The sequence below is a fragment of the Myxocyprinus asiaticus genome, chromosome 45 (genome assembly GCF_019703515.2).
Source record: "Myxocyprinus asiaticus isolate MX2 ecotype Aquarium Trade chromosome 45, UBuf_Myxa_2, whole genome shotgun sequence".
Classification (NCBI taxonomy): Eukaryota; Metazoa; Chordata; class Actinopteri; order Cypriniformes; family Catostomidae; genus Myxocyprinus; species Myxocyprinus asiaticus.
The window spans coordinates 17306489-17322138 of NC_059388.1; the positions used below are offsets into that span (position 1 = coordinate 17306489).

At 37.3% G+C, this 15650-nt stretch overlaps 1 protein-coding gene across 3 annotated transcripts in view; it reads right to left on the reverse strand.

Moving 5' to 3' along the window:
- Positions 1-15650, reverse strand: part of LOC127435091 (collagen alpha-1(VII) chain-like) — a 108188-nt gene that overhangs the window by 68861 nt on the left and 23677 nt on the right. For 2 of the 3 annotated variants that reach the window (XM_051688266.1, XM_051688264.1), the window contains exons 1-16: positions 14057-14187; positions 13842-13961; positions 12191-12349; positions 11955-12068; positions 11593-11742; positions 8613-8750; positions 8374-8520; positions 8054-8173; positions 6048-6194; positions 4544-4807; positions 4076-4215; positions 3763-3886; positions 3522-3665; positions 3082-3269; positions 2914-2991; positions 2794-2811 (exon numbers count right to left, since the gene is read on the reverse strand). In XM_051688266.1, the coding sequence (XP_051544226.1) occupies positions 2794-2811; positions 2914-2991; positions 3082-3269; positions 3522-3665; positions 3763-3886; positions 4076-4215; positions 4544-4807; positions 6048-6194; positions 8054-8173; positions 8374-8520; positions 8613-8750; positions 11593-11742; positions 11955-12068; positions 12191-12349; positions 13842-13961; positions 14057-14156 (2151 nt within the window). In that variant the 5' untranslated portion in view covers positions 14157-14187. Of the gene's footprint in view, positions 1-2793; positions 2812-2913; positions 2992-3081; positions 3270-3521; positions 3666-3762; positions 3887-4075; positions 4216-4543; positions 4808-6047; positions 6195-8053; positions 8174-8373; positions 8521-8612; positions 8751-11592; positions 11743-11954; positions 12069-12190; positions 12350-13841; positions 13962-14056; positions 14204-15185; positions 15303-15650 lie in introns of those variants that run through there. The other variant, XM_051688267.1, reaches the window with a different exon arrangement.

Here is a 15650-nt window from a genome sequence, read left to right on the forward strand (position 1 = left end):
AGGGAACGTCCTGGATACTTTCGGAACGTCCTGGATACTTTCGTAACCTCCGTTCCCTGATGGAGGGAATGAGACATTGTGTCCCTCTTGCCACAACACTGAACTACCTGCTGAAATGGCCGGGACCTTGTCTTGGCTCCTCAGCACAAAACCTGAATGAGTGGTTGCATGCCAGCTCCTTTTATACCCATATGTCCGGAGGAGTGGCATGCAAATTCCACTTGCCAATTCCCATTGGCCATTTTTCAAAAAGACCCCTAGTGTCACTACATTGACATAACGTCTCGTTCCCTCCATCAGGGAACGGAGGTTACGAAAGTAACCAGGATGATATCTGCTTTGTTTCAGCAATCATGAAGCCGTATTCATGATTCATGTCAGAGCGTGAACGCCAGCGTCAATCTTTGAACTCACCATGAAAAGCGCTTCCAGACAAAAACGTCTCATTCTGCATTTTGGTGATAGTTAAGACTTGACTTGCTTCTGTGGTAATTAAAATGCACCTTACAAGTCCCATTTGGGCTTGTTTTGTACATCAAATATCGCTAAGAGCTCCTTTCTCTATTTTATTACTGACAGAGAAGGACTGTCAGAGATTCTTTTATAAACAACCTCCATGGCTCTATTTTAGGAGCGTACTACGACAGTACTGCCCATAGAATGTCAATGAGACTGCCGTGTTATGATATTTTATGCTAAGCTTGTAGGCTCATCTTGGTAGAAGGGTTCATGCGCTGTGTCTGTTTGTGAAGTGTGCATCAGTTTAATGACTCCGGGTGGACACATTACAAAGGTTCCGCCCTTCACACAAGTGTTTATGCCATATTAACGGTTAATGCGTTATTCGCGACTAAGAAAACTTCAGGCGTTAAACTTTTTTTAATTAATCGCATGCATTAACGCATTAATTCTGACAGCTCTAGTGACAATATAATCATTACTGTCACTTTTACTTCATTAAAATAAGCTGCCATTTATCCTAACATAAGAGTCACTTTTTGCGCAAGTCCGCCGCCATTTTAAATAGATTGATATAAACATTGAAACCACTTTTTTTCCACAAATAACTAGATGGTGCCATAAACATGTAAAACTAACATACCATTGGTTGTTTGGCTCATTAGCTTGAACAGAGAGTGAATCAGGAGCCATCAAACATTGTGTATCATATTTGATACACACTGCGTTATAGAGTTAAAGTTACTTTTAACCAGCTGACTCCTAAGGAAATTTGGTGTCTTTAACTACTATGTATTCAAGCATTTGATACAATATACTTAATAAGTACATATGTGTTGTTGCACTGTACTTAAATTTAAAGTATATGCATTTAATTACATCTGTATTTACACTGTTTACCTAACCCCTAATCCTAAACCTATCCCTACCCCTACCCCAACCCCAACCCTAACCCTAAAATTTAACCCTAATCTAATCCCCTAACCTTAAACCTACACGTAACACCCTCAGAAGCAGCAAATGTGAATCTTGTGAGAATTTTGCAAACAAAATGTTACACAATAAATACATTGTATTGTATGCATTTTAATGTTAGTACGTAGTAGTTAAAGACACCTAAATTAAAATGGGACTGGAAATTTTTAGTGGATGTATGAAGTCGGCTTCCCTCAAGTTCAGACAGGTATCCTAGCGAGTAATCACAGATGTCACAAAAAAATGTTTTGCAGAAAATGTGCATTTACTATCACTAAATGCCACTTGGCTTAATATTTTGTTATCTAATGCAATGACATTCATTCATTTTTCTGACTAAAACCTATTGTATACCTTCAGAAGCTTTGGAATATGATGCACAATTTGCATTGACTACTTTTATGATAAGTTTTGATACTTTTCTTAAGCTTTAAAGGGATAGTTTACCCAAAAATATAAATTCTCTCATAATTTACTCACCCTCATGCCATCCCAAATGTGTATGACTTTCTTTCTTCTGTTGAACACAGATGAAGATTTTTAGAAGTATATCTCAGCTCTGTAAGTCCTTACAATGCAAGTGAATGGTGGCCAGACCTTTCAAGCACCAAAAAGCAAATAAAAGCAGCATAAAAGTAATCCAAATGACTCCAGTGGTTAAATCTGTATCTTCACAAGCGACATGATAGATGTTGGTGAGAAATAGTTTAAAATGTAAGTCCTTTTTATACTGTAAATCTCCACTTGCACTTTCAGATGTGAAATATTAGTTACAACTTTCAATATATTTTATAAAATGTATATGTCAGAATTTTCAAAGCTCTGTGATTATTTTTTTTATTTATTTATTTTGTGGTGGGCATGAATGTTATGTAATTGAGGTTGAGAGATAAACCTCAAAAGCCTTAAATATTGATCTGTTTCTCACCCACACTTATCATATCGCTTCTGAAGATACAGATTTAACCACTGGAGTCATATGGATTACTTTTATGCTGCCTTTATGTGATTTTTGGAGCTACACAAATCTTTGTTTGTGTTCAGCAGAAGAAAGAAAGTCATACACATCTGGAATGGTATGAGGGTGCGTAAATGATGAGAGAATTTTCATTTTTGGGTGAACTATCCATTTAAAGTGGATCCCTAACAACTGCAATTGTATTGAAAAGATGGACTAGAATATTCTTTAAAATGTGTCCTTTTGTGTTCTGCATACGAAAGTAAGTCGCAAGGGTTTGGAACGACATGGGTGAGTAAATTATGACAGAATTTCTATATTCCTTTAAGTGTACAAATACTTTTTGGGGCCACTGTATATCATCAGCATTTTGAGGTCATAATAATATAGTGGTCACTTACCTTCTCCCCTTTCTGACCCTGTGAACAACAACAGATTAGGAATGAGGTTTCATATTAGACACTGTTTGAAAGCTAAAAGCTTGGAGTTGATAATGAAGAGTACAGTGAGGAAGCTTTTACCATGCAGCTAAGCGGACAGGGCCCTTCTGGTTTAGAGAGAGCCTCTGGGTCACTCATAGGTGTGTCCAGTTCAGCAGACTAGGACAAACATGCAGAAAAATGGATCAGGTCCCTAGTGTGTTCTGTGAAAAAATTATCCATAATTCCACTGTGATGTACATGGCCAACCTCATTGTGTTGTTTGAACTCTGACTGTAATGCTTCGCTACAGATGCTTCTGATAAACTCTCTCTCGATGGACGGCAGATCGTCAAAGTCACTGGCAAAGAAGATGTTCTTGTAGGTGGTGGGGGAGGCGATCTTCCGCAGTTCATCAATATCAGCGTGAGCGATTCCAATGGCCAGCACACTGACACCTAGAAGTTTACCAGAACCAAAATTCATTATTTACTTGCCGTTATACAGAGTTGGTCTCTACCCTGCAATAAATAATTTTCTTTATCAGTATTCATTTGCAAATTTTGTGAGGTTTACACAGAAAAACAAGAAAAACGTTTTTTTGCCAGTGGGGTAACAAAAGTAAACTTACTTCAAGAAAATTAAATCTTATTATCTGTAATTTCGTTTATCGCCTTTTTCTACTGAACATTGCAGTTGATTTGACTAACCAAGTGCATGTGCAATTCTCGAGGGTGGCTCTACATCATCCTGTGCTCTTCCATCTGTAAGCAGCACTAAGACGTGAGGAACTTCTTGTCTCATACCCAGAGATTCCTGAAACAGCTCCCTGAGGACATAGCTGATCCCACGACCTACACACGTAAACACACAAACACGCGTATTCACAAACAATTATCTGCCTTCTTTAACCATTCTGGATCTTAAAATGTTTTTTGTTTGCATGTTCACCAGTTTTTGTGTTCCCCCCTCCATAGTGGACTTCTCTGAGCGCTCTCAGAACTGAGTTCCGGTCTTTGTGAGTGTTAAAGTTGAACTCGATCCTGGGCTGATCACTATAGTGAACCACTGCTATCTAAACAAAGCAAAGACAAGTTAATGACGGTTTAGCCCACACCTACAGCATTAGATGCGTGGTGCCTTGATGTATGATCAAAGCACACAATTTGTACTCATTATAAGACTACGAGTTACTAAGACATATAATGACTCTGAATGAGGTGTAAAGATTATCGTTAAATAACAGTGCATTAGCATTACTTACCTGTGTTCCTTTAGATCCTACAGTGGGGAAATAGGTGACAGTTCTGAAGAGGAAGTCCTTCAGCTTGCCAAAGTTATTAGTACCAATGCTCCAGGATTCATCAACCAGAAAAACAATGTCTGCCTTCACCCTGCCACACACTAACAGACAGATACAAACCGTTCATTCATACATATACATTTACAATGCAGATTAAGCTTGAATAATTTATAATGCAATTTTTACCTATGGAGATTCAGTGAAATGTTTGATTGTTCTGTTTTAGGAAAATGAAAACCTAAACTATGACATTGCAACTGGACTGGAATTAAATAATATATGACATCACCTCTTTAAATGTAACATCAGCATATATGCTTAAAGGAAGCACTATTAAATATCATTTGAAAATTTTGAATAAAGAAAAAAATGTACAGTTAGATAAAACAAAATTTAGGTAGATATACAGTATAAGCAATTTAACCTGACCTGGTCCAGGTGGGGGGGTCTCTATGGACAGGGTGGTTTGGTCATTTGCTGTGGTAATTCTGGTCAGTGCTGCGGCCATTTGGCCAATTGTGATCTGAGGCCTCACTGCAGGTCTCTGAGTGCTGGTGGGTGTGCTGGGCACTTTGACTACTGGAGTGTAGGTGTTTCTGGTTGTGGTGTGGTGGTGGAGATCATTGCTTTTGGTATTTGCTGAGACAGGGGCAGGTGTAGCACTCAGAACAGGAATGAGACGAGGAGCACCCACTGTAAGACAATCACAGCTTTTAGAAACTGCAAATTTAGTTAGAAACGTTTCTTATTCAAATGAAGCTAAAAAAAGCACATAAACAAGCAGTTCCTTGTATACTCAGAAAGAACATAGTTTACATTAAAAAACCTAAGTATTGAAAATCTTTGAAAATAAAAATAAAAAATCTTTGAAAAAAAATTTTATTTAAAGATGTTGGGAAAAAGAATTCAGAAAAATTTAAAAGAATTAAAAGTTCTGATATAAAATAAAGAAGAATATTTTCAAAATCCTGCACAATTTCTGGGTCAAAATTTTGTGACATTGAACATGTTAACTCATTTGCACAAGGTCCATTGAAGCACACAAGATGCTCTACAGAACATTCCTCAAATCATGCTGGAAAAAAAGGTTAAAAAGATAGTTCACCCAAAAATGAAAATTCTCTCATCATTTACTCACCCTCATGTCATCCCAGATGTGTATGACTTTCTTTCTTCTGCTGAACACAAATGAAGAATTTTAGAAGAATATTTCAGCTCTGTTGGACCATACAAAGCAAGTGAATGGTGACCAGACCTTTAAAGCTCCAAAAATCACATAAAGACAGCAAGTGGTTTAATCCATTCAATCCGTTTAATCCAGTGGTTTAATCCTTCTGAAGCGATGCAATTACTTTGGTTGAGAAATAGATCAATATTTAAATCCTTTTTTACTATAAATCATTTTCACTTTCAGATATAGAATGAAAGTGGAGATTTATAGTAAAAAGGACTTAAATATTGATCTGTTTCTCACCCACACCTATCATATCACTTCAGAAGATATAGATTTAACCACTGGAGTCATATGGAATACTTTTATGCTGCCTTTATGTGATTTTTGGTGCTTGAAATATTCTTCTAAAAATAATTGTATGTGTTCTGCAGAAGAAAGAAAGTCATGTTCATCTGGGATGGCATGAAGGTGAGTAAGTAATGAGATTTTTTTTTATGGGGGTGGGGGCACAAACTTTTGGAGTTTACGCAAGCTTAAGTGCATGCTGTCATCAAAGCAAAAGGGGGATATACCAAATACTAAGAAATTTCATATTCATGTTAATTTTTCAGTTCATCTTTCACTTGTACAAATAATACAATTTGTAATATATATATATATTTGTATTTATTTAGAAATTTTTTAAATATAATTATTTTCATTAATAGCTGTTTGGACCCCACTGTATTGTTAATGATATTAGTAGACATGAGGTCTTACAGATTCTTTTAGTGATTGTTGTGACAGGGCCCTCCACTTCCCCATAAAGAGGTCTGATGGAAAAGATGTAGGTTCTTCCATACTGGAGATCTCGGATCTTGTAGGAAGTGAAAGCCAAGTTCAGCAGCTCAGTGGAGATCTCAACTTCTACAGAGAACATTGAAAGAGAAATAATATTAGGTCACAAAAAGTACACAAAAGCTCAGCATCCCCAGTGTTAAACACTTACAAATATTTTATTAGGTAACCTAAAAAAGTGCCTTGTATGGTAAAATCTGAATTAACTGGAATTATTCAATTAAAAAAATTTATTAATATGACAGAATCAGCCTGACTACATAAGGTTACACCAATGAAAGTAGTTTTTAAGGGTCAGCCCAGTTGCAAAAATCCCCTGAAGTTATGAAAACCCTTAGTTCTAATTGGAAGTGTATTGTCAAAAATGGTTTTCTTAACTTAAAGGGATAGTTCACCCAAAAAGGAAAATGATCTCATCATTTACTCACCCTCATGCCATCCCAGATGTGGAAGACTTTCTTTCTTCTGCTGAACACAAATTAAGATTTTTAGAAGAATATCTCAGCTCTGAAGGTCCATACAATGCAAGTGAATGCTGATCAGAAATTTGAAGGTAAAAAAAGCATACAAAGGCAGCATAAAATTTATTTATATGACTCCAGTGGTTAAATCCATATCTTCAGAAGTGATATGATTAGTGTGGGTGAGAAACAGATCAATATTTAAGTCCTTTTTACTATAAATTATCCTCTTTGCCCAGTAGGTGGCAATATGCACAAAGCATGCAAATTGCCAAAAACAAAAGAAGAGGAATGTGAAAGTGGAGATTTAATGTAAAAAAAATCTACTTAATTAGTGATCTGTTTCATTTGGATTACTTTTATGCTGCCTTTATATGCTTTTAGGGCCTTCAAAATTCTGGCCACCATTCACTTACATTGTGATGATCTACAGAGCTGAAATATTTTCCTTAAAATCGTAATTTGTGTACTGCAGAATAAAGTTTTTCATTTTTGGGTGAACTATCCCTTTAATGAGTTTCTTGCAACCGGCTGCAGATCAGGTAGAAGTAGCTCCTTAAGGTAACAATGGCACATTTGGACTTTTTATAGTGCATGTCAGAATAATGACACCTTTTTGGTGACAGATGGAGGTGAGAAAATATGTGCAGAAAACTAAAAACTGGAACATCTGTGAGAGTCTATTTTCTGCAAAAATTGTATTTAAATGTTTAATACAATCTACTTGAGAGGTGCCATAAACCCCTTTTATATCAGTTTAAAACAATTTGAGGACACAGTAACTTCTGAAAATGTTTAGCATCCTCTGGGTCACAGGCATAAATGTGTCATAGGCTACAGAATAGGCGTCTATCTTAAAAAAGCTCATAACCTTCATGTTCAAGCGAAGGACACCCTCATTAGAGGAAAGGCTCTGCCGATGCCATCATAACAACAGGAATGAATCACAGATCTCTTCTTGACATTATCTACACTGTCTATTCTATTATTTCTTGTCTCATGCATTAGACCAAAAGGCTTTTGTGAGAGTAAGACTTATTACAGGAGCTTATCTGGAATTTGCTTTGCGCTGCCACAAAACGATATGCATTAATATATGAATGACAGGAACCTTAGCTTAGCCATCTTGTTCTTAAACATCTGTAGTATTTGAGCCCAGGAGTATAATAGCTTATATATAGTAGACTTGGGTGCAACACTGGGTTGAGATGAGAAAATGTGAATTTCTGTAGCTAAATATTGCTTAAAGTCAAAATGTTAACCTAAATGATGTTCTTCATGTGGTAATATCTATATTAACTGGTTGTATTCAAGTCAAAGATATTATTTAAAATGTCAGAATCAAGTTGACTGTCTATATTAGGTTACACGTATCTGTTTTGTAATTCTGCACTTATACAATATATGTGGGTTCCTCTATGCACAGGTGAATTCCTTTCAGTAAATGTGGATCCTTGTGTTTCTGACCTGATATGTGTCTCCAGGACAGCAGATATCCAGAGGCTCCAGTCACACTGGTCCAGTTCAATACAGTGCTGTTGTCTGTGATGTTCAGAGTACTAAATCCAGTCACTTTAGGCAGATCCACTGTAAACAACAGCAACAATCTTCAAATCAAGTACCATTCTTTGAAACCCATAATGGTCTATATTCTTCTACATACAGCTTTTTTGATCTTATGACATTTTTGATCAAAGATTTGTAACGTGTTTACATGAAAACACTGTGGCTGTGGTAGTATGTTGTTGAGATATTAAAGGTGTATCAGGTACGGCTCATAGACTCACAGGTACGGGCGGTCACCATGACTGGGCTTCCCTCTTTGCTCCTGACCACAGCAGACACCTGGATCTTGAAGGCGGAGCTGGCAGGCAGATCAGTGATGGTGAAGGATGTGGTAGAAGAAGATAGAACCTCACTCTTCTTTTCACCACCTGAGAGAAAAAAACCCCACACAATATCACAGTAAAGCAGATGGATGGATAAATTGGATGGCTTGTAATGTTTGAGGACAATCGGTGCCCACCTTGGAAGGGGCTCCAGGTGATCTTGTACCCAGTGACGCCTGGTGTTTTCCTCCAGGCCAGTTTGAATGAGCTGGCACCGATGTCGACCACTTTTACATCCTGAACTGTTTCAATCAGCTCAGAGTCCGTCAAAGATGCTGTAAACATAACGGACACGGCAAAACAATTATTGACAACAGATTTGATCAAATGTATTTATTCAAGATATACACTACTGGTCAAAAGTTTTGAAACACTTACTCATTCTTTATTATAATTTTTTTTCACATTTTAGAATAATATTAAAGTCATCAAAACTATGGAATAACATAAATGGAACTATGGGAATTATGTTGTGACTAAACAAAATCCAAAATAAATCAAAACTGTGTTATATTTTAGCATCTTCAAAGTAGTCACCCTTTGCCTAGAATTGTACTCTTGACATTTTCACAACCAACTTCTTGAGGTATCACTCTGGGATGCTTTTTAAACAGTATTGAAGGAGTTCCCATCTATGTTGGGCACTTATTGGCTGCTTTTCTTTATTATTTGGTCCAAGTTATCAATTTCAAAAACTTGTTTTTTTAATTACATTTTAGTTTTATAATGAAATAAATTAATATGGTGGCACAATTATATTTTTGTCTACAAAACTAATTTCAAACATTTAAGCATCCGCCTTCAGATCAAAAGATTTTTAAGATCATGAGGAACATTTCAGTCAAGAGTTTCAAAACTAGTAGTGTATACATTTATAACATTTACTATAGCCAGTCACGGTTAGGAATGGCACAGGTATCACAACACAGAGGACGTGCTGATGCAGCACAGCAGATGGCAGTCCAAAGTAACAAAGGTTTTTGTACTTTTGTCAAGAATGAACAAAGTGACATTGATGAGTTTGCAGGTTAATGTATGAAATTGGTGTAATTGTGCAAACTGAACGATTAGAAATGGCGACGTATACTAAGCAATTTCTCTGTATGTAGCATTGAATAGGTTTCATTCAAACTGTCAAACCACAAAACAACATACTTATAACTGAAAATACATTGTGTAGACTATATGAAAGATGCATATACACAATATGTCATCCAGTGATGGCTAGAGTAAATAATCTTTGTCCTTTGATAATGATTTGGGTCCAATTTAATGGAAAACTACGCGAGTTGCGCTTCGTGGCCCTGCAGAATGTTGACACTGAGCATTAGCAGTGTTTGCGTACTTTCATAGCAAATAATTGTTTCGAATTTTAGAACACGCCATTTTGTTCGCCAGACGCATCCGGTGTGAAACCCTCTTTAATTAACCCTGCCACTCACACTTTACAAACGTTGCATTGAGAAACATGTTTGAAAAGACAAAGACTATTATGCAACGAGCAGCCCTATTTATATCTGAATATAATCATCGGGAAAATCTTCCAATTATCGATGTATGAAAAAGGATTTTCATGATATTTGGTTCAATTTATGGTGATTGGTGCTCACTCAAAATAATCATTAAAGGAATCGTAAAGCAAGCACAATCATTAAGTGGAATCAAAATCTGAACTAGAATAGTCTACTGTTCGCTACTTGTTAATACTTTTACTTTCATTATCTTTTTCATCAATAAATTTAATTTTGCTTTGGCACATTGAGTGATGGTACTCATGTGGGAGACCCAGGTTTGAGTCTGGCCCGGGTCATGTTCCCATCTCGTTCCCCCTTCTCTCTCTCTCCCCTTTTTTTCTTATCATCTCTCTGTGTCTGCCAATAACCACCCACGACAAAAACACAAAAACAGATAAAACATGTCAATCTACTGTATGTATCTGCTTCCTACTTTCCTGCTGCTTCTCTGTGTTTCCTGAAAAAATCTTTAAAAAAGAACAGATGCTTCAACAGAAGATGTACTGATAACAGTGATGCTGAAAGAAGTGAAACATACACACACTGGCATTGATGTACACACACACAGCTTCAGTAAAACTACTGTGGTAGACAGCTGTGGTCCTAAAGCGGGGGGCTCAAAACACTGGAGCCATCAATCAATCTCCTGATATCCCACAATCCCATTAGAACGACCTCCTTAGAAAATCTCCATATCGCCGCCCCTGACTGTCTGTAACGCCTAATTAACTGATCAGAGATTTCTTCTTATGGTTTGTGCCTGTTGACCAGTTGTCATTGCAAGCACACACAGAGCAAAACAGACCAGCCCACGTGAATTGAAAAAAAAAACAAAAAAACAAGCCAAGTCAAGGTTTATTGTTTTTGATTTCCTACAGAGTAAGTGGAACACAATTAAACACTTTGAAACAAATTGCATTGAACCGAACAATATTAAATGTAGCAGTATACACTTAAAGCATTTAGAACACCAGCATGAATCACACAGATAAATGAGGACTCGAGTTTATAAAGCAAAAAATGAGAACATATTGAAGACCCCAAGAAATGGATTGACAAGTGCAGTTTTTTCCTTATTTCTGACTGAAACATTAGGTTGGGGTGGGACATATTGGTTCACCCCTTTAGTTTACATTAAAGCCACAAAACATGATTTACAATATCCAATAGTTTCACGGTAGTCAGTAGCTGGTGGTATCAGGGGAGGAACACTCTCATTCTAGGGGGCATTTTATTGGACAAAAAATGGGATACTCCCACAAGTGCAAGAGGAGTCATCTATGTTTCTAATCTATGAGAAAGACTGCTATTTTTAAATGTGTATATCTGCTAAAAGTTAATTTAGTCAACTTTTAGGAGTACACTAGCATTTATGGTCTCAAAGCTAATCAACATGCACCAAAAGCCGCAACAAACTTCAATTTTGATTTTACAGGGTCTGTAAATGAGTGTTTTGGTATCTTGACACAGAAGGACACAGTTAGAAAACCCAGAAACAACACAAATAAGAATAAAATCACAAACTGTGGTAAAACTTGCGGGACAAAATTAAGTTTTTCTTTATATGTGTTAATGTTGTCTTTATCTGGGAGCTGGTCAGTACCTGTTTGCTGTGAGAGAGTGATTTCTGGCCCCTCTGTGTTGCTGTAGAGAGCATGAATGCTGATGGAATAAAGGGTGTTTGGCTCAAGACCAGGGATGCTGTGTCGTAAAATGCTGCGGTCAAGATAACGACTCTGAGGGCGCACAAATTCTGGAAGAAAACACACATACACACAAACACCAATGCATTCAAAATGCAGTTATAGATAGAATGGGTCATATTAAAGCTGACTGGGACAGATTTTTTGTAGTTTGTAGATCCTTTATGACAAACAAAAGTCCAAAAGTGCTCTAGCAATTTAGAATAACTATCAATGACATATGGTAAAAATAAGAGGGTGTCTAGACAAGCATATTGTTTACCTGAACTCCAGGTGAGTTTGTACTCTGTGGCCCCTACAATAGGGCTCCATTCCACATCGATGGAAGAGCTGGTGTATAAGGTCACTTTAAAATTTGAGACATATCCGAGAGGTGCTGGTAAACAGAACATGTGGCATGAGATTCAACCAATAAGAGACTAAATGTCTGAATTCTGCAAGTGCTCATCAACAGAATGTGTTTATCAAGAAATCGCAAATCCATGCCAGGCTACTCACAGGTCTTGAATGTAGCAGTGATGCCCGGTCCAACCGCAGAACCAAACAGCACATAGAGAGAGAGCACATACTCCGTGTCATGAACCAGATTCTTCAGAATATGTTCAGTAGTGCTGCCGTTGAGGGCCAGCTGTCTGGGCCGATCTCTCCCTACAAACTCTTCATACACAAAAACACACATATGAACATACTGTATTCATAGGTCATTTTTGCAATGCTTGAATTATGCTTTTTTTATTCAAAGGCACTGAAGAAACAGAAAACAAGAATATTTACTTGTTGACACACTTAAAAGTTTATGAATTTTATTGCATTAGATACAAAATATCAGATCAAGTGCCATTCGCATATAAATGACGATTTCTCAGATCCAAGTTCACTTTCATTGGCCATTTTTGCAATTATTGTTAACTAACTGGCCCCATTATTAGTGTTTATATGAAGTCAGTCAACAGGTGTTTATCACATCAACTACTGACATGTTCTATTATGTTTCATAACCAGAAAGTTTCCAAATACGTTTTGTCCTGCTTCTGAAAACTGTCTGTTGTTTTATCATTTTAAACAAGATGCAATTGGTTTTGGATGAGAACAGACCAAAATATAACTCTTTTACTGTAAACTTTGCCACTGAAGTCTCTAGACATGATCATGATTTCAAGCTCTATCGCACTTCCTAGTGCTTGGCGCATGCGCAGATCACCAGATGGCACTAGGAAGTGTAATCAAGCTTGAAATCAGGATTTATATTGAAAAATTAGTTACATTTTGGTCTCTCAAAACCAACTGGATAGCTTCAGAAGACATGGATTAAACCACCGGAGTTTTATGGATTACTTTTATGCTGTCTTTGTGTGTTTTTTGGAGCTTGAATGTTCTGGTCACCATTCTCTTGCATAGTATAGACCTACAAAGCTGAGATATTCTTCTAAAAATCTTAATCTGTGGTCAACAGTATAAAGAAAGTCATACACATCTGGGATGGCATGAAGGTGAGTAAATGATTTTTGGGCAAACTATTCAAATACTTTTATGGAATGAGAGAGAAGGTAAATATAGATCTAATTAAGTGGTGTCAGGTAACCTGTTCTATCTCTGATCTTTCTTCTGGCTTGATCAACCATCTAAGCACCTCCTTATACCTCGCTTTCCCTCTCTCTCCCTGTTTCTCTCCCCTTTCTCCGTGTTGCAACAACTTGGCTTCAAACTCATTTATATGGATCTGTCAGAGCGTGTGGCATGAGTCACAGTGTTCTTCTTTATTAGAATGTTATTCCAGGTCGCTCCTTTAATGCAGGGGCCTGCAGCCCATCACAGTGGTAGGTAAGAGTCATTTTCAAAGACTTCTTTCAGAAGGGCTCCGTGGTGACATCAATTCAAAACACACATGCACACAAATTATCCTAAACACACAGCTAAAGCTGAAGGCATGAGTCATGAGGCTGCACAAAAACACCTCACGTTGTGACCAACCTGTCGCTTCTGTGAAAAAGAGACTATCAATCAGAGAAACAGAAAGAGAGAGAAAATGAAAGAAAAGTACAGACAAAAAGGAGAAACGGAAGAGAAGAGAACGGCCAAGTGCAGGACAATGAGACAGAAAAAACTCAGAAAAAGGGGGTGGAAAAAGCACAGGCGTTTATAGAGGTACCTGCAGTTGGGCCCCAGGCCAGTCTGTATCCTGTGGCTCCAGGCACAGCATTCCACGAGATAACGGCACTGCTAGTGCTCACTGCAGAGGCTCTTAGGGTCTGTACTGCACTGCTTTCCACTGAGAAAGAAAGAGAGCCTCATCATTGCCTTCATAGAGTGGATCGATACATTTATAAGCAGTATAGTATCTTCCAGTGCATGTGCAGCCCTCACATGTCTTGGCTTTGGCAGATGTAACAGGCCCTTCAATGTCTACAAAGATGGGGTTGATGGTGATGGTGTACTCTGTGCCAGCATGTAGGCCCTGCACCATGTAGAAATAAAAGTTGTCTCCCAGGTTCACATTTTCTATGTGTCCCTCTGCGAAAACAGGGAAGCAGAGATTACAATGGCATATATTTTTGCAAATCAGAGACAATGGGGAACAGGATTTCCTGCTCATATATCTGTTTTATTCACAGTTTATACTGAGTCTGTGATATAATCATACTTATATACAGGCCAATAGAAAATATATTTGGATAAATACATAATATCAAGGATGTAACCAAATATTAGATTAGAGGAGAACAAATGTAAAGGTTTAACAATCGATCGTCAAAAAACATATTAATCAACCACTATCCTGAATACTGGGGGGCAGCTAGAGTATATACTGTATATTCTATAGATGGGTGCTGAATGCAATACTTTTGACATGTCCTACAGTGTGACATGCTTGTAACAGTATAAAGGATGGGCAAGGAGGAGGCGGGAACCGGACGAACCATCAAAGTAATATTTAATGAAAACTTAAACAAAAAGACACAAACATAAACACACACACGGCAGCTGCGTGTGGCTCTCTCTCTCTCGAACTGCTGCATCCGGCTCGTCTTTATCCCTCTCCTCGGCTGATTGGCCCGACTGGGGGCCGGGCGTGCACACTCATGGCCCAGCCCCACCCTCCTCCTCGTCACAATGCTATCACACTCCATTTATTTTAAATAGCATTTTACTTGTTTACTTTTTTTTTTTTTAATTATGCATGCAGTGTTTATATTTTTTCTAAATATTTTTTCTAATAAAAAATAATTTGTTACACCACAGGGCCACATAAAATAAGAAAAAAAAACTGTGATTAAAATGTTGAAAACTTTAAAAGAAATGGTGAGATATATACTTTCCTTTATACATAAATATACATTTTAACCTAAAATGTTGATGTTGATTAAAAAATGTCAAATGACACATCAACTACCCAGTTACTGTATATAGATACTAGTGGATTACCTATTTTTTTCCTGATAATTATTAAGCATGTAGAGGAGATTGGTCATTTGTCACAGTACAAGCTGGTTACCTGATGATGACCAAGTGAGTCTGTATCCTGTAGCCCCTCTGACAGATGACCATCTTGCCTGAACTGTGTCTGTGGTGGCGTTCTGCACCAGCAGTTTCTCAACAGGGACCAGTTTCACTGTAATACACAGAGAAGGGTAAGTGCACAGGGAAGAGTTCTGGGTAGGACAATAATGTGTGAAAAGAATTTAAAAAGTTACATTTCAAGAAGTTTGAACAAAGTAAATGTATAGTAAATAGACACATCACACATCATATAATGTAATAAAGTTTCTTCTTAAAATGTGTGTTATACCGCCATCTAGTGGCGAATGCAGTGACAAACAAAGGGCTGTTAAAACCATAAGGTCAAAAACAATATACAGGTGCATCTCAATAAATTAGAATGTCGTGGAAAAGTTCATTTATTTCAGTAATTCAACTCAAATTGTGAAACTCGTGTATTAAATAAATTCAATGCACACAG